Consider the following 18,606-nt stretch of genomic DNA (forward strand, 5'->3'; position numbering starts at 1 on the left):
ACTTTGTTACATTTTGTTTAGATATTTTCTAATAACGCATTCTGGCTTTGTTTCAAGGTGACAGCTGCATATCAAAGCTGACCTGCTTCTTAGTTTCTTTTCTTTCTTTTTTTTTTTAACTGCAAAATACAAAATGTTTGGGTTTTGGATTGAGTTTTAAATTTTTTATTTTGTGAAAACCTTCCCTCAGTTTTCTGTTTGTTTGAAAGGGGAAGGTCTGCCCCTTCCTCCTGTGTGTGGGGAAGGGTAGGGATGGTGAGCGCATGATAGAGCCTGCTCTTCCCACAGTGCTGAGCATCCCAGGGCTCCCCCTCACTTTTCGCTTGGATGCTCACCCTCCATCAGCCGCCTGAGCCCTCTCCCTGAGATCTGTCTCTCGTGCCCCATTCCCCTATTACGAATGCTGTCATCAAGGACACACGTACTTCTCCTGCCCCCACACCTTGCTTTCTGTTAAAGGCAAAGATTAATTTCTGACTTCATTGGTTGGAAAAGTACCAAGAAGGGAAAAATAGAGCAGGCTGCGGGGAAAAAGAAGCAGAAGAGGGCAACCAGCGCTGGTATCTCCTCAGCATCAGCTCTGCTACTCCAGAGGGTGCCTTCCCAACAGGGCAGGACTTGCACAGGACTGGCTGGGGAGTACCCAAGTAATTGCCCTGAGAGGTACAACGCCCCACCTTGTGCTCTGGCCTGACTGAGGCTGAGCTGAAGCATCTTCCCTCCCCTTTTCCTCCCAGCACACACCATCCCCGAACACAAAGAAACCTTTGTTTCCCTCCATTGGCTTCCCCACCTGGATGCCACCACCAATTGCCGTGGAAATCTGGGGGATGTGGAGAAGAGTTGCCTTCCACTCTGCTGTTGCAGGAAGGGGCCATGCAGAATGGGGATGATGTGGTGAGGGCGGGTGCCCATGCTGAGGTGACCTGGAACCAAGCAGCATTGCAGGAGCAGAGGATGAGCACTGGTTCTTTCTCCTCATCTCATTGTTTTGAAGGTGCTGGTTATTGCCTCCCACTACCCCTCTCACTGTTCCTACATCAGAAGGGACAAGAGCTCCAGGCAGAGAAGCAGACCCTTCATCAGCTGGGAACTGTTGCCATAATTCAGCTTCGCCAGCCTTTCTTACCTCAAAAGTGCATAGAGGCTTTTTCTTTTACATGCAGCTCAAAGACTCTTCTGTTTCACTTTCTTGTGAGGACTATCAAAGCTCTTGTGTGTGTATATATATCTATATATATAAATATATATATATATATATATATATAAAATATTTAGCTGCTTTTGAGAGGGGTACCAGCACAGGTGAACTGCCCTCACTAGACATGGGTTCTACCTCCCCCTACTCTGAGCAACACAGATTGAAAGGCAACAGGGGGAAAAAGTCCCCTAATTAGAGACGTAGTGGCCCCTTCTGTTCTCTCCCCATTGAGCCCCAGCAGGCCAGGAGCATCCGTCTGGGCACCAAAATCAGCTGTTATCACCCATACTTCCTTGGGCCAGGCTCATACACCTCTAGTAGTTCCACAGACACTTGGGAAAAACTTTCTACTGCAGAGCCCAAACCAGTGCCTCTCCCCAAGCTACATTCTTACCACACTTTCCTCTCGGTATCTCTCGACAGTAAATGCAGGCAAGCTCCTGCTGCAGGATGTGCTCTTATCTCTGTATTACAGGTCATGAAGTGACATGAGCAAAGGTTGAGTGCAAACCAGAGATATTAAGACAAGGTTATCTGTGTAGGCAGTCTCTGAAACAGGGCAGCGACAGTCCCAGGCATATGCTGGGATTGTCAGCCAGAAACATACCAGAGAGACACGTGTCCAAATGTTGTTTCCTCCCACTTCTCCCCCACTCTGTTTCCTCTGGAGTGAATTCATAAAGAGTGAATCCCTTCCAGTGCTGCCAGCTCTGTCCAGGATGCATGTGAGGCTGCTTGCAGTCAAAATAGCCAGCTCTGAGCTGACTCTATTAATGGAGGGAGACCTAGATATGCTTCTTGCCCGAGCCAGGACTTAGTTAGGCTGCTATAATTAATGACTGTGGCTCCCCTAAGAAAGATTCCAGCTGCTTTGCTCGGCAGCCTGCTCCATCAATTTTGCTCTCACATACCGGACACGCACCAAAACCCATTGCTGTGAGGAAAAAAGATGCATAAATCAGATACATATGGGAAACAGGAGCAGGAGCAGAGGGGATGAGACTCCAAAGAAAGTGATACTAATCAGCAGAATAGAACTGATTCTCAGGTTCCCCTGTGTCAGAGAAGCTTGCAGAGTCACATGCAGCAAACCTGGCAGACCTCAGCACAAGGCAAGAAGCATAAGCCATTTCCTCAACTTGTGTTAAGGCGAACAGTTACCTTTGCTGAACTATTTCATTTGGAATACTTCATTTCCCTCCTCAGGGGAAGCTCAGTGGAGATATGCCCCAGAGCTCCTCGTCAGCCACACTGTATCCTTTCCCATTTTCTCTCACCAGACCATTCTCCCTTTCTGCTGTTTCAGAAAGCCTGTGGTTTCACACAGGTCACTCATCCGCTTGTCTTCCTGCCCCTGTTGTTCCCATAGCTGCTCACTCAGGCTGGATACTCTCTGAGCTGCTTGGGGTTATTCACCCTTCTCCCACATCAGGTCTGTTTTCTCTTTGCTCTGCCATCATGTTGGAGTTCTCTTTGATTTGCAGACACAATTTTCTCCCATGTAATTCAGCTCTACCCTGTGAATTGGCTTTTCACTGATACATTTTTGCTTTGCTCAAAGAGGATTAAGTAACTTCTTTCACCACAGCAGTCCTATTTCTGTCCTGTACCTGTTATCTGCGAACCTAGGGCAGCAGCAGCAGGAACAGTGTTTTATTAGTGGGCTGAGGGATCTGCCACACAGCCCTACCGCTCCCCACAAAGCTTACGCAGGTGTTTGCAGATAGAGTTCTGCTAACAATAGCATCTTCCCATTATTTCCACCAAAGCCAGCTACTGCATTCTCTTTTCCAAGTGCTATCAGCTCTTCCCTGCCCCTCAGTGAAAAGTTTCTATATTTAACACATCTACCAAGTCTGAAGTTTCTACAGGTGTGTATGGGTAAGCAGAGAGCAGGGAAGCCTGCAGCAAGGGCTGCTGGGACACACTGGCCAGGGCATGGACACCCTCACCCAGACACAGCTTAGGATGCTGGCAAGGAGAACCAACCCTGTGTGTCAAAACAGAGGCTGCATGGCCCCATGTCACAGCCTGCTCAGCTTTGTTGCATGCAATCAGTGCTGTGGCAGACTGCAGCAAGGGAAATAGCTGTGCTGGAGGAGCTCTGCCTTGCCTGCTCTGATGATCACCTCTGCCTACATGCTAATTCCCGAATGAACGGAGCTTATCATCCTCTGCTTTAGCATCTGTGAAAGACCAGTGGGGCAAATACAGGAGAGCTCCACTACATCCTGCACATGGATGACTCAATCACACCAGGCTAGAACAGGGCAAGACACAAGCTTTATCTCTCAGTAACCAAGATTAGACTGTGAATAAGAGGAATTAGCTAAAGGTCAAGCCAGCTAGAACAAGAATAATGAACACAGGCTTAAGGAACAGCTGTGTGCAATTTCTCAAAGTACAGCAAATTCTCTTTCTTTGACTCAGTAGCAGGGGGAGGCAGAGCAGTTCTGGCCAAGGGGCTGCAAGCCCCATCGTCCAGGAAGACCTTGCCTTCTGTGCACACTAAGTCCCACATAAAGCTGTAAGCATTGCCTTTGATCCCAGCTGACAGTCGCAACCTCCCAGAGCAGTCTGTGTTGTCGCTGCAAGAAGGTCCCTTTCTCCTCAGGTCAAGGTGATGCACCCTAGGCCTCCAGGCCCAGCAGACAAAGGCTTCTCCTCAGAATCTTTGACCTTGTAATTAACACCTGGCCTGTCCGACTGGGAGGAGCTGGAACATACCGACCTTTGGAACCTTTGGAAAGTTCAATTAACTTCAAGGGCCTTTTCTGGGAGCGTTGGTTGAGGAAACAAAGAACTCTGAGAAGTGCTGGAGCATTGTCATCAAATCGTTCTGAACATCACTATTTTTAGCACGGTGAGAAGAAGGGAGCTGAAGAGGGTAGGCTGGAGCCCCAGCACATGGGATGGTGGCAGCAGAAGGGCCTCTCTTAGCATACACATGCCTCAGCCCCATGCCTGACCAGAGGAGGGAAGGGGCTATGGTGGTGGTGATAACACACTTTTAAATTTTACTTATTTTTTTTTTTTTAAGAGAGGAAGCTCCATTTTCATCACCCCACCCCCATGGTCAGAAAATGAGACCCACAGATAGAGCTGGAGATAATGGCAGGTTGCCATGGAAATGTGCATTTAGTCTCACTGTTTCCATGGCAACTGAAAGACATACCATTCTGTTCCTCTGAAGGATGCCAAAGGTAAATGAGCACTGATTAAAACAGGGGCACAAACTTGGGCTCTAATCAACCACAAAGAGTAGGGCCATAAACTCTTATTGCTCAAGGAGGAAATATTAAGAGCTTCATAGTGATGGGAAGGCCAGAGGCAGGGAGCCCTGCACACAAACTACTCCCTGCAGAGCCAGGAATTACAGCCCTGCTGTATTGGCCCAGCTCAATGCCATGCCCAGCTTCAGCTGCCTAACCATGGTCTTTCTGTTTGTAGTGGGATGCTAAAACCACCCCAAATCCACGGTCTGCCAGGCTGTTTCCTGGCTGGATATCTGCACAAATCAAAGCCAGTAACAATGTAATCCTGGAAGTCAAGCAGAGCAAGCATACTTCTCAGAATCCAGCAAGAGCCAAACCACACCATTAATTCTATGTGCCTAGCCCCTGATGGTGCTTGATTGAAAGACTCATCCTCTTCTAAAACAAAACAAAACCAAAAAACAACAGCAATAAAAAGATTACTCAAATGGAAGCTGTGTCTCCTTGAATCCTGGTCCTTCTTCCATGCTGGCTGACATTCAAATCAAACAAGCCATTAGGCAAAGTAATCCCTTTGTCTACTGCCAATCCATCAAGGAGCTGTTGATCTGGCCTGTTCCAGAGGACAGTGGATGTCCTGAGAGCCCCTGCTGGTGTGTGTGGAAGAACAGGCAGAGAATGAGGCATCAGAATGTTGCGTATCCTATTACACACAGCTAATGAACCCAACTGCTGCGTTTGCGAATGGAAGCAGCATGCGGTTCAGTCCTCAAGCACACGATGTAACAACACATCCTGGAAATACAGAGAGCTTGCCCTGAATTTAGAGAACTCCTCTGGCCAATCCCAACTAAGGGTGTGAATAGGGGGTTTATACCACTCCAGTTTCTACTCCGTGCTGCCAGTGGATGTTCAGAATGCTTGCAAAGCTGAAGGCAGTTGTGATACAAAAGTATTGCCTTCATAGCGTGGGACACAGACAAGAAAAGACTTCTGCTTGCCTGTCACTGCCTTTGAGTGAGTCCTCCACCATGCACTGGATTCAGGCAAGTCCTAAGAAAGCAGGAAATTACACTACCGTGTGGAAGAAGCAGAAGCCCAATGGGGTGCCTCTGAGAACTGGCTCTTCTGCCCTAGCCATCTTGCTGACTCATCCAACAGGTCAGTACAGATGTAGAATATTACAAGGAAGACTTGAATTTAGTTAAATTTTACACAAGAATATTTGGGGGTGTGATAAGCACTTGTTCTCTTAACACCGGCCCTGTCTAGGTGCCACCCAGCCCAAATGCTCTGTTTAGCAAGCAATACCTACAGCAGCCCACTCAAAGCAAGCACCGTATCGCCACGCGTATCCCTAAAGCACTATTTCTCCACCTCTCTCTGGAAGAGGTGCAAGTTGCCCCAGTTAAAAAGTGGCAGAAGCTATCGAGTTTTAAGAACGGAGTTGGAATGCTGTTCTTAGAACATGCTGGTTATCTACCAAGTCCCTGGAGAGCCAAAAAGCCCTGACCAAAGCAAGGATTTCTATGACATCTGTCTCTATCCACCTGTCACTGGTACTGATGATTGTGCCCTTTCCCTTGAAGTTTTATCTTAACGTAGGTTTCCATAAATATCTTTCCTGATCATTCCTTGTCAGGTGGGTGAACTGAGAGAATCCTTCATGTGGGAGAAGAGAAAAGATTTTCCACTGCAGCTTCTCATTTGCAATGAATTTGAATTTGCCAGCATCTTCAGCTCCACACTGCTGTCCTAATCTCACAGTTTCAGTACAAGGGCTGCAACACATTCCCACATTACAGGCACCACACAGATGTGCCAAAGCAGTCCCTCACTCTCCTGGCAGAACTCTAATCCTCTGCATCCTTTCCTTTGTACAGTGGTGAAATCTTCCCCCCACTAAGACCAGCCCATGTACAAACCTTAACTTTTTTTTTTTTTTTTTTTTTTTCCAATTTCTGCCAGAACCAGAATCCAGCCTTTATTGCCTATATAGGCAAAATTCACCAAGGTCACCTTAATTCCATTCTGCAATATGACCCCCTTGCCAGCTTCCTAGACACAGAAGTTTCCAATTTATAATGTACTGACATGGGTTTCTTTCAGATATACTTTTTTAAGACAACATGGTTACAGAGATAACAAAGCCTTTAGCATCCATTCCATACTGGGTACAGTAAGACTAGTAGTTTTGGCCAGTAGATTTTAGCTGCTGACAGGAAGCAGGACTAGCAGGTCAAGAGCAATGCACTGTACAGATGAAGCCTCTCCAGCTCTGACCAATTTCTCTGACATAAAGACTACGAGTCTAGAGTTAAGACAAAATCAGCTCTAGCCTGCCTCCAAAGAAACTTTTGTTCCTGCATAGGTCCTGCAAGGAGCACATTCAACCTTACTCAAGCTGCAAGTCTTGTCCAGAACAGCCAATCCTAAAGAGTAAGGGGTCCACCTAGTGCAGTTACAGCAGTACTACCAAAAGTGCAGATAGCAAGGCATGCATGCAAGCTTCCCCTGAGCCCAGCAACAGGCTGCTGGTGACGCTGGTATGAACACAACATTTCATTTATGGTTGGACCGGAGAATCTTGGAGATCTTTTCCAACCTTGGTGATTCTATGATTCATCCTTCATACAGTCCCTGCAAAGAAGGAGGCAAGTTATCTGAAAGTGGTTGCACGCCATGCAGACAGCACTCGCTTGATTTACTTGAACAGTGGAGAGTGGGAAAGTGGCACCTGGTTAGGTTCTGTAGACAGAGCACGTACACATTTACTAAGTACAGTAACCCAGGTGGAATACTTATAGGGGCTAAAGAAAGGTTTTCATTTACAAAAACAAAAACTAACCCTTGCTATTTGCTGGTTTCCTCTTTTCCCTTCACTACTCCTGCACTTACATTTTCCATTGAAAAGTGCCAAAAGAGACTTGACCAAGGTCCAATCGTATGAAACAGACCAAGAGCTAGATTACATACCTTCTACTTCAGAAAGCAATTTTTCATTGCTCTGCTATCCCACCTGAAAAAAATATATATCTAATGTCTTCTACCTACACATGCTTTTAGGTCTTCTATCTTTTGAAGGCATTTTTGGCAGACATTCAATTCAAGACCTAGGAGATTGTGGTATCCTGCAGGGGTTTAGGGAAGTCTTTTCATCATATCCTTTGGCTCACTACAGCACCACTTCCAGCTCTGTTTGATAGGGACATAAGCACGTTGACTGCAGGGAACAAATCAAAAGCACCAGATCAAAGGAACTGCTGCTCCAAAGCCCACCCATATTCCTCAAGTGACAAAACTGCATAGTTTATGGATGAAGCTAACATTGTCTGGCTATAAACTAAGCATGAGAAATCAGCAGACGGACACAAAGTATATGTATGTGCTGCTGACTAGCTCAGAAAGGAATTCTGTAAGCTTAACAACAAGAAGAATGCCTATGGCATTGGGTCCTCAAAACCTCATGGTTTGCTTTAAGCAGTTCCCTTGAAACCAAAGTCAAGCAGTCCTCCCAGACTCACGAGAATGATTCAAGTCTTCGACAATTTGGTTTTGATCAGATAAAACACAAGAGAGGGAACAAAAATAGTTTTTCCATCTCTCACCCAGAAGCACGTGAATCACGTGATTTAAAGATTTAAAAGAAGCACGTGATTTAAAAGACATCTAGTGGCAGATAAAAAGATACAGAAAACTAATCAAAATGTTGTTATCTTGGAAACCTCTATTTTTCCCTTTTTTTTTTTTTGGAAATTTCAGAAAGGAAAAGAGTTGTTTAACTCTTTCATAACACCAGACAGGATAAATGGTGAGGCAAATTATTCTCAGTTAAGTCACAATGACTTAAGGTCACTCACGCAATACTCCAGAACTTCTTTGCCTTTGTCACCTAAACTTCCTTTCCTGTTAGGAAGACAGTGGATTCACTATGAAACTTAAGAGATTGTATGATATAAAAAGCCAAGACATGTTTAGGAACAACCTAAAACAGCACTGGGGATAGAAGGCTGTGTATTTTATTTATATACATATGCACACACCACTTTTTTTTTTTTTTTTCCTTCTAAAATAAAACAAATAGCTATTAATCCTTCCTACCTCAGTCTTTGAGCTTCACTTAATTGGAACATGCCAAAACTTTCATTCCAGGGACTGAGAGCAAAACTACTATGGGCTCCTGGGACTGAGACCAGCTTGAAAAAGCTAAGTGTCCAGAAAAGCCCACAGAGCGTTGAACAGCCAGCAACACTGGTAGGTATAAATCCAATTCAGATGAAAAAAAATTGGTAAACAGTCCTAGCTGGAATGAACCCAGATTCCACCCACCAGAAATGCATGAGTAATACCAAACGAGCTCAAATAAATATATTTTTTTTAGTGAGAACTCTCAATAAACACACACATATGTACAGCCATCTCTTGTAGAGACAAGTGGTTCCACATTCTGGAGAAGGCAGGATGAGTCTGCGCCACTGAGCAGGTGATTCACAAAGCACTGAAGATGCTTCTGTTTGCGTGCTTATGGCTACTTCATATTTCTGAGAGGAAGGCCAAAAAGTCTTGGAAACAGGCTCAGTTCAGACACATACAGCTGGTGTCATCTGTAACTGCTGTATTACAGGGTTAGGAAGATGAGAAGGATCAACTGGGAAACGATCAAACAAAACCCTCTGAAGACTGCCAGGAAACATCTGCAGCCAGCAGTCATCCATAAGAAGTCCAATCAGAATTTGACAGAAAAGGAAGTCCCACAGGAGCATCCCTTCTCTGCCTGAGGATTGCTCACCACCTGGAATGAGCTGCGAATCAGCTCCTGGCTGAAGTCTACCATGGAACCTTTCACAAAGGCCAGGCTGTCCACATCCACAACTACACGGGCACCACCTTGTTCAAAAACCCTGCAGAAAAGCAGCATATTTAAACATCAGTTGTGCTACAGATACAACCAAGAAGCACAGCCTGAGCTCGTCCCTCATCTTGCAGTCTTTGTCCTTCCAAGATTTTGTACCACACACACACCCATCTTGCCCCCTTTGCACAGAACACCCCCTCTGTCCTTGCCTGTCATCAGGATTTATAACCGTGTCCAAAGAAAACTTGTATTGGAACCCCGAGCAACCACCTCCTTCCACCTGCAGCCTGAGAAACTCTGATCCTTCTGCAATCTCCAGCAGCCTCTACAAAACAGAAAAGATTAAAAAAACAAACAAACAAAGGCTCAAACCATGTCGAACGAACAGGCAAATGCTGCAACACCTCCACTGTGCATTCGCGGACACTTCAGGAAGCCCTCTTGGGGCCCTACCTTCACGCAGCTCTCGCTGAGGTATACCTGTCCCTCGTTGGAGTCGCTCTCCGTCGGGCCCGGCTGGGAGGAGGACGATGCCCACCGCAGCGAGCGGCCCAGCGCGCAGACAGGGGCCGGCGGGGGGCCGAGTGGCGCTCGTCCTCTGTGCGACGAAGGAGAACACCAACTGCTTCAGGGAGAAGGAGGGGAAGAAAGGACGAGCCTCAGCGGGGCAACGCCGAGCCCCCGGCCCCGCACTCGCCGCCCCCTGTCACAGAGAGAGGCGCTGCCGAGTCGGTACCTGACCCGACCGCACCGCGCCATCCACCAACAGCGCCTCAGCGCCGCCATCTTGCCTATCGCTCCCTCCTCAGAGCCCCGCCCCACCCCGCCCGCCCATTGGCTGTCCGGCGCCGTTATTTCCGGCGCGAGGCGCCATGGCGCGTACCGAGGCGGAAGCGTTCGGTGGGGCGGGTTGCTAGGCGACGTGCGGGTGGGTCGAGTGAGCAGTGGCGCCCGCCGGGGTCTGGCTGTGTCCCGGCCTGAGCTGCGGGGGAGCGGTGGCCCACACATAGGGAAGACGTTGACACCGCTGTGTCAGCCCGGTCCTAGGTTTGGGAACGTGCTGTGGCTGAAAGCACGTAACTTGTATTTGTCCTTGAAAGTGTTTGCTTTTGAAAGCAGCAAAGAAAAATAACTTTGTAAATAATGCAGCGCTTTTCAGCAGTGTGTTTGCAGTGGACTTAGCTGTGAGGGTTATTTGCACTGAGCAGTACCCTGAGACCCTGACAGGGATCAAGATGTCATTGCAGGGGGAATTACGCAAACAGAAGAACAAACACAGGGCCTGCTCTGAAGGATTTCTTATGATTTTTCCCGATACTGGCTTTTCTGTTTTACTTTCTTTATCAGGGAGGAATCTCTGAGTCTCTAAGCTCAGCGCTCCCTGCAGAGGCCAGTTTTCCTTTGGGTTGGGATTCATGACCCTGGTACTGCAAATACAGACATGCTCAGCTTTCTGCATGTGCCGCAGTTCCGCGCGGCCCCCTCCCGCTCCTCACATCTCTGTGAGAACAGGATCCAGCAGGATTGGGCAGATGTGCAGCCTTCATCCCCGCACTGGGTGCGTAAGGCGCAGTTCTCAGATGCAGTCTCCATGGTTTCGCCACCGAGCCTGCGTTAGCACCAGCACTTGCCATCTCCCAGGCCCCCTCTGCTCATATCTCCTGCCTCGCATTTCTGCGTGTGTAGGTGTTTAATGATTCTTCAATTAACTCTTCACAGTCAAAGCAGGGAATTCATGCTTAATGAAAGGTTACGTGCATTTTGTTAAAGGTGCTTTTCCTCTTCAAAAACTTGTATCAAGGGCTTTGTGGAGGATGAATCTTCACTCACCTGACCGAGTCCAGAACTTGGCTGCCAGCCTGAAGCTGAGCGGCTCTGCCTCGTTTCTCTCCCTTAAACCTGATCATTTGACATGTGACACTGGTCCGGCCTGTTGCTCAAAGGTGTGCCTACAGTTAAAGGGTTGCTTATCATTTACTCACGTGCTTCGGCTGGAGGAATTCCAGGCTGCAATCCTGTTCCCTCACCTCCAGTCAGGTTTGTGGAGAGTCATACAGTGGCATGACAGAGGAAAACCAGTCATCCCAGTAGGAGGGGATCATTTAAAGTCAGCACAGCTCGGGACTTGGTGACTATTAGCTTTCTCACACATCTCAATCGGAACAAGGCAGTGCCTAGAACAGCTTGACCTCCTTGCAGCACAGTGGAGGCAGAGGAAGTACTTAAATCCAAGATGACATCTGCTTGACAAAGTTATTGTCCATTAAGCATGTAGTAGACAGCTCCATACAGAGATTTAACAACTGTAGGAAGCAAAAGTATTTTCTTTGGCATAGGCATAGAAATCAAGCACGTGGTGGAGTGCCTGGAGTAGTAAACATGTAGTTAATATTAGGTGTATAAATCCTAAAAGGCTCACTCCCACGGTGAATGTGGCTGCCAGGCTGAGGGGGCAGTGCTTTAAAGAAATGCAACCACATGCTTTTGCTTATGTATACCACCTTGCACACGTAAATAAAGACTGGTTTGAGCTGTTTAGTTTTTCTCACTCTTGGATTAACTCTGATAATGTTCACATAAAACCAGGAAAGTATCACAGGTGGGGACCCAGAGGAGCTGGTGCTCATCCAGTTAGCTGCAAACAGCTGGATCCTCAGATTAGGCGTATTGGAACAGTTGATGCTTTTAAACACATATAGGGGGGTGTTTTTTGAGTTATTATCAGTGCACCTCTGCGTTTGGAGGAATGAATCAAGAGCTCCTGGGGAAAAAAGGGAGAAGGATGGTTCTACTTCTCACACTGCACATGCTTTTCTCTCTCTTGAAGGATTTATTGTGCTGAATGCTGGCATTTCATGGCCTCGTGTTGCATCTATATTCACTGCAAACTTTTTTTGGATATTTGATGTAGCCTGCTCCCTTAAAAAAAAACACTTGTGCTTTCTACATGCCCTCAGTTTTACCAGCGTTAGATGTCTGAAATGGTACAAGTATTTTCAAGGCATTTCTGGATGTTGTTGCGTTACTTTAGATTGAGAAAATGAGAGAGTTGGCCTCAATCAGAGTTAATTTAGTCTGATTAATAATCCATTGCTCTGGCGAGTGATTCATGTGCTGGAGGCAAATGTTCGGAGTAGCCAGGCCATGTAAGGAAGGAGAACAGCTGTTTCTTTGCACCTCTCTATTACCAGTGATCGTTTTTTCTTTCTGCCAGCTCTGTAGTCAGGGGGTGTTTTTGTCTCATCCAGAATTAAAATCCATGTTTTCTCCCTTCCTAGGCTGTGGCTTTGTTGGTCTTGTGGTTCTTGATAACTTGATATAATCTGATTGTACTTTTTTCCCCCCTCCTCATTCTGCACACTTTATGTTTTGGGGAGTTCCTTAAGCTCTCTTTAAGCCTGCTGAACTAATGAGGTCTGCCTGCAAGCTGGGTTCTCTAAGTATTCTGCTTGTTTCTACAGTGTGTGTTTAAGGCATTTTATCTCAGTGGAAAACTGGGCTCGTTTGAGTGATTCAGAAACTGATGACAAGAAACCACTGCCATGGCTGTTGAATGTGAGTGTCCCGTGGTGCATTCATTGTGAATGCTGGTGATCTACAACAAAAGGAGCATGTACTGGCTGAGAGAGCAGGAGAAACTGATGCATGATGATGATGATGTGGATTTTCTCTAGAATACCGTTTCTGTATTCACTGCCACTACAGTGCCTGAAAGGTCTGTGTGTTTACCAAGCTGCAAGTGCAGTGCTGTTACAGGAATTTACATTCATTGGGCGTAGCTGCTCATCAAGCGGAACTTCAGATTTTTTCCTCGGGTAATGGAGTTGGTGGGATATGTAAGTGCAGAACTCAAGCACCAGTCTCGGATGAACGTATCTTTTCATTTTCTCAGTGAAACGGTGGCTCCAGGGTGACCCAGAGGCCCACGGATTGTACCAGCTGTCACAAGGGGCACGTCCCTGACAGCAAGGTCTGCCAGCGGCTGTCTGTTCTGCTGAACGCTGCCTCGGGGAATCCAAGCAGCAGCGCCGCCACCGCTGCGGAACCGCCTGCCAGCCCACCTGCAGCCCACGGCCCGGCCCCGCGGGCGGAGCGGCGCTCAGCTGACCGCCGGCACGGGGCGGGGCGGGGCGGCCTCACCGCTCTCATGTGACGCCGCCGCCGCCGCCGCCGCCACCGCCTCCGCAGCTCAGCGCAGCGCAGTGCCGCCATGGTGCCGCCGCCTCTCGTGCTGCTGCTGGCGCTCGCTGCCGCCGCCCTGGCCGAGCCGCTCCGCTTCGTGGACTGCGGTGAGTGTCCCACGAGGCGCGGGGGCCCGGTTCCTTGGCCGAGCGGGAGTTGCCCTCCGGGGTCCTGGCACCGCTAACCCCTCGCTCGTCCTTCTAGGTTCCAAAGACGGAAGCATTCAAGAGGTGAACGTGAGCCCCTGTCCCACGCAGCCCTGCCAGCTCGTCAAAGGGACCTCGTACAGCATCAATGTCACTTTCTCCAGCAGTAAGCATCGCCTCCGTGGGGCCTGGGGTGCTGGTGGGATCCTGTGAGGAGGGATGAGGTGGGCAGAGGGGGTGACAGCGTTAAGTCTGTGCCTTTGTGTCTGGGAATAACTGGGCAGAGTGGCTGGAGGGTGCCACGGAATGGGAAGAAGTAGTCGAGGAGGAGAACTGCTTAGTGTGCTCTCTGCAGCCTTCAGGCAGACTGTCCTCCAGGTACACAATCATAGAATGGCCTGGGTTGAAAAGGACCACAATGATCATCTGGTTTCAATATGTCCAAGGGAGGTCACAAAGTGGAAGTGTTTCCCTGCTCTGGTGCTGCACGCACTCTTCCCATGTCCTGCAGAGATCGAGAGCCAAGGCAGTAAGGCAAAGGTGTATGGCGAGATGCTGCATGTGGACATACCCTTCCCCATCCCCGAGCCTGATGGATGCAAGTCTGGGATCCAGTGTCCCATCCAGAAGGGCCACTCATACAGCTACCTGAACAAGCTCCCTGTGAAGAGCGAGTACCCCAGTGTAAGTAAACAGGAACCCCCCCTGCACTTCGCGGCTGCCCTCCTTCCTGGGGCAAACCCACAGCCCATCTGTAAAGAAGAATGCTTCATCTCACAGTGTGGGGAAGAGGTCAGAAGGATCTTCAGCTGCTTCTCACTTCTGCTGTGAGTGGGATTCTGTCCACAGTTCCTGTTTTGGGACAAACACGTCAAAGGAAGCAGCCTGACTCCAGCTGCTGAGAAACTGCTTCAGCTATCCCCGTGTGTGTTCCTTGTGTGCTGTGTCTGCATGCAGCCCCACTGCCAAGGCTCTGCTCCCGGCCAAGCACTCAGATTTGGGGCAGTTGGCTCCAGGTGTCATTCAGCGGGGACGTGCTGGCTGTTTCCTCTGCACTCTCAGATGGGGGTTCTCAATGTAGCATGTGGAAGTCTCCGTGTTACACAGCAGTGCCCTCCAGCCACACAATACTGCAGGAGTCACTGCAGGTGGCCCAGCTCCTTCTTCCCACAGGATCGCCAGGACCCCTCTGCTTCACAAACGACTGAAGCTGCCTATTGTCTTTGCTTTGGTCTCTCCTAACTATTCTTACTTCATTGTTCTCTTGCAGATTAAGCTGATAGTGAAATGGGAGTTGGTGGATGACCAGGATCAGATGTTGTTTTGCTGGAAGATACCAGTGCAGATCACCAGCTGAGGAGCTCTGCCATGAGTTGGGCTCGGGGAAGAGAGAAACAGAGAAAATAACACAAGCCAAAATCTTTTATATAAGTATTTCTTACTGCTTCCTTCAGAACTCTGCAGCCTCTGGGCAGCCAGTACTTTGTTCCTGCAAGGCCAGCTGTGGGCAGAAGGCTCTCGCCCCTCTCCACGATCCCTCTGGCGTGTTCCCACAGCAGCTCATGGGGGAGCACTGTCTGCTGCTGTCAGCAAGAGAGACTGAGCATTAGGACATTGTCTTCCACGTGCTCTGTGGAGGCACTTTAGTTGTTTGAAACAGAGCTGTCTGTCCTCACAAAGAGATTTCTCTGCAGTGAACCTGGCTAGTTTCTAAGCTGCTACCTGATAACCCCTCAGTGCCTCTTGTAGAATGCTGGCTCCATCCACCCTCCTGTGCTTTTTCTGCCCTGCTGTGACTGGGATGCTCCTAGGAACTGCGTTTTCCATCCTTGCATCTGAAGAAGAGGGGAGGAAGCTTTCCTGAGCTGGCAGCAGAGTCTGTCCTGGGCCCCTGCTGGAGCCTGCAGGACTGCAGCTGGGAAAAGTCCTTTTTGTGGATGCAACGCCAAATGGCATTCAGTGTTTCTGCAGGGATGATTCTTTCTCTAACCAATGGTTTGCACTATCAACTAACTTGGAGCTGCTGGGAGCTCCTGAACCTCTTTTTATAACTTTCCTTTTAATAAAGGCTAGACAAAACCAGCTTGCGTTGTCTTCTGGGAGTAGATGGCTGGAGGACAAGCAGAGTGTCTGGGCATCTTCTGGCTGGGTGTAGTCATCCAGCTGTTTTTTTTTGGCTGAAGCTGCAGATGGTGGCTTGCTGGTCTCAGTGTAGGTGAGTTGTGAGCAACCATGCATCTTTGCTGCTGAATGCTGGGGTGTCTACCTGGCAGCATCAGGCTCTGCATCAGCTCTGCTGGTCCTGCACTGTTCTGGAGCAGTACACCTTACAGAGATGGCTGTGCAGAACACATCTTTGCTTGCTGCAGTGTGAGGCAAAAGCATTCCCAGCAGGGGCTCTGGGGTAGGAAAAGCAACTCCTGGACCTGTTCAGGGGTTCCAGCCAGCCACAAGGATTGTTGAACTGCAAGCAAAGGGTGTGTGAAGGAAGCAGGGTGTTAGCAGCCATATGTGCTGTGTAGCCCCCAGGGGCAGGAGTTGGCTCCAGTTAGGGCAGGTAAGTGGGTATTTGGCCTGGCATGGTTTTCCTCTGTCCCAGGAGTGGGGAGGCTGGTGGTATCCCTTGGCAGAGGGAAGACAAGCACAATTCTGACCCAGCCCCAGTGTCATGAGCCACAGGGCCCAAAATAAATGTTTTATTTAACAACATGAGAGAAGTTTCCAGCAGACTCGGTTAAAAAAAAGTCACCAACTTTACAGAAACTAAGCTGGAACCCTGCCCACTCCCCCCAGCCAGCGCGGGGCACAAAGGCACAGCGCAGGGGTAGGGAGGCGCCTGGGACGGCTGCAGGGTGAGCCGGCTGTGGGACCCCCATCCTCTCCACCACACCTTGAGGTTGGGCAGCAGCTTTAGGGAGCCGGGGTTGCTCCCCCAGGGCTGTGTCCTGGGGCAGGCTGCATGGTGCAGCGAGGCTCGCCGCTAGGTCAGTGCAGCAGTGATGCTCGTCTTGGGGAGGTGAACCCAGTCTCTCTGCAGGGTGCGGGGAGGAGCTGGGGCTGCACGGCAAGAGAAAGTGTCCTGCGAGCCCCCGTGGTATGTGGCACTGCGGCAGGTGCTGGGGGCCGGGCTGGGGAGGGCTCTGCTGTGGCAGAAGCAGGAGCTGGAGGTGAGGATGGGGGTACAGAGGCTGGGAGCTCAGCCCTGGCACTCACAGCCAGGAAAAGGTGGCAGGGGAGTTGTGCGCTTTGGAGGTGAAGGGACAAAGGGTATAGAAGCAGCCACAGCCCCGGGGACCCTTTTCCACACCACCAGGTCCCGGAGAAGCGTGCCACCAGAGGGGGGTACCCCCCACTGCCACTCCCTTAGAGCTATGCTGCTGCCGGGCTCTGGGCTGTCTGAGGCACACAGTGGTGGGGCTGGGCCAGTGCCACATAGCCTGGCAAGCAGCGGCAGCGGTAGGAGCCTTCTGTGTTCTCACAGGTGCCGCCCTGGCATAGGGGCACTGGGACATCCACATCCTCACACTCATTGATGTCTGCAAGAAGGAAAAGAGGGGGTGAGATGGTGGCACAGCAAGCAGCCCCAGCATGTCCCTGTAGCCCAGGGGAGCCCTCCTTTGTCCAGGCTCCTCAAGCTCGCTTGTGTCCCCCTGCACATCCAGGCTGCCCACTGTGCCCCCCCAGCCTCTGTCACACTGGGTTGCACTTGACTCCTTTGCCTTGATGCTGCATTCAGCACATCTGCAGAACCCCCCAGGTATGGCATCTGGCCACAGGCTGGAGTCCCAGAACAGGCCCTTCCCATGCTCTTCAGCTGGTGACACCCTGGGGGAGCAGAGCAGCTTCTCACTGACAAGTCATGATAGCCTAATATCTGGGAGAAAGGCCACCTCCAGCCTTAGAATATGTCCTTTTCCAGTCTGACAAGGTCAGGAGGCAGATGATGCCGGCCCTGAGAGGCTGATTATCACCTCCAAGACCAGAACACAAAGGAACCTCATGCTATGCAAACAAGGGCTTGTTTTATTAACCTGCAAACTGTGCCAAAGAGCTCATGTGGGAGCCCTGCAGGCAGCCCTGTGCTGCAGCTCTGCTAAATGCAGCAGCCCTGAACCACCCCAAACTGTGGAGAGGCAGCAGTGGGGCTTTGTCACTCTGACCATTGCGCTGAGCCTGAGCCCAAGCCCCTTGACCACAGACTCCAGCCTCATCAGGGGCACCCAAGGGTGAGCAGCAGCAGAGCAGTGTTAGCAGTGCACACAGGCCTGGGCTGGGCAGGGACAGAAAGAGCAACAAGAAAAGGCTCCATAAATACATTAACAGGAAACAATGGGGAATGTAAGTCTGGGCCTTATCAGAGGAGGAAACAAAAGCCAGACAATGACGAGCTGGCTTGTGTAGCCAATGCAGGCCTTGTTCCAGCCACCATAAAAATGCTCCTTCTGTCCAGATTCAGTATGGATGTTTCAAGTGTTTAAAGGAGCTCTGGGAGCTCCACATCTCACTTAGCTTGACAGTCAGCTAAGTAAAGCTGCTGCAGCTCATCTGCAAATACTTGGTACTCCAGCACTGAGGAGTCAGAGTTCCCTCTAAGGCAGAGGATCAAGGAGGTCCCTGAGGAATACAGTGCCTCCACAAATAGAGAAGGGGGATCTGGAATTACAGACTGCTCACTCCCACCCACTTAAAGCAGGTTTCTGGATGATTAGGTCACTGCCCTCCTTCCCCCGAAGGATATAGGGGCTGTTAAATAGCTGGAACAGATCTTTTCAGGCCTGATTATGTCAAACAATCTGGTTCCCCTTACTGACCCGATAAGCAATCTGTGCGATAAGGGGGGAACAGTGGGTATAACTCTTGGCCAGGATAAGGATTTCAACACACTCTCACATGACACGCTCAAGTGGACTGAGGAAATATGGGCTAGATGAAACCGCAGCAATTGCACAATGGGTCACTAAGCTGCACCCAAGAGATAATGATGAATTCTTGGCTGTTAAAATGACA

The 18,606-nt window shown here is 49.5% G+C and overlaps 3 protein-coding genes across 8 annotated transcripts in view; 1 reads left to right on the top strand and 2 right to left on the bottom strand.

Moving 5' to 3' along the window:
• Positions 1-6,363: 6,363 nt before the first annotated feature.
• ISCA2 (iron-sulfur cluster assembly 2) lies at positions 6,364-10,086 on the bottom strand. Of its 2 annotated transcripts, none has more exons than XM_048948318.1 (4): positions 10,008-10,081; positions 9,725-9,893; positions 9,481-9,596; positions 6,364-9,317 (listed from the first exon to the last, which is right to left on the bottom strand). In XM_048948318.1, exons 1-4 carry the CDS (start codon positions 10,055-10,057, stop codon positions 9,143-9,145), a joined length of 510 nt encoding a protein of 169 aa, XP_048804275.1. In that variant the 5' UTR covers positions 10,058-10,081; the 3' UTR covers positions 6,364-9,142. The 2 variants fall into 2 exon arrangements, with proteins under 2 accessions (XP_048804275.1, XP_048804274.1); XM_048948317.1 differs by having other exon boundaries at positions 6,366-9,317; positions 9,725-9,896; positions 10,008-10,086.
• A 3,318-nt stretch (positions 10,087-13,404) lies between these two features.
• Positions 13,405-15,681, top strand: NPC2 (NPC intracellular cholesterol transporter 2). The gene is made up of 4 exons (XM_048948573.1): positions 13,405-13,560; positions 13,658-13,765; positions 14,111-14,283; positions 14,870-15,681. Exons 1-4 carry the CDS (start codon positions 13,482-13,484, stop codon positions 14,954-14,956), a joined length of 447 nt encoding a protein of 148 aa, XP_048804530.1. The 5' UTR covers positions 13,405-13,481; the 3' UTR covers positions 14,957-15,681.
• Positions 15,682-15,796: 115 nt separating this feature from the next.
• LTBP2 (latent transforming growth factor beta binding protein 2) overlaps positions 15,797-18,606 on the bottom strand; it is a 68,337-nt gene continuing 65,527 nt past the window's right edge. For all 5 annotated transcript variants that reach the window (XM_048948572.1, XM_048948571.1, XM_048948569.1 and 2 more), the window contains one exon: positions 15,797-17,135. In XM_048948572.1, the coding sequence (XP_048804529.1) occupies positions 16,969-17,135 (167 nt within the window). In that variant the 3' untranslated portion in view covers positions 15,797-16,968. The remainder of the gene's footprint in view (positions 17,136-18,606) is intronic.

The sequence above is a fragment of the Lagopus muta genome, chromosome 6 (assembly GCF_023343835.1).
Source record: "Lagopus muta isolate bLagMut1 chromosome 6, bLagMut1 primary, whole genome shotgun sequence".
Lineage (NCBI taxonomy): Eukaryota > Metazoa > Chordata > Aves > Galliformes > Phasianidae > Lagopus > Lagopus muta.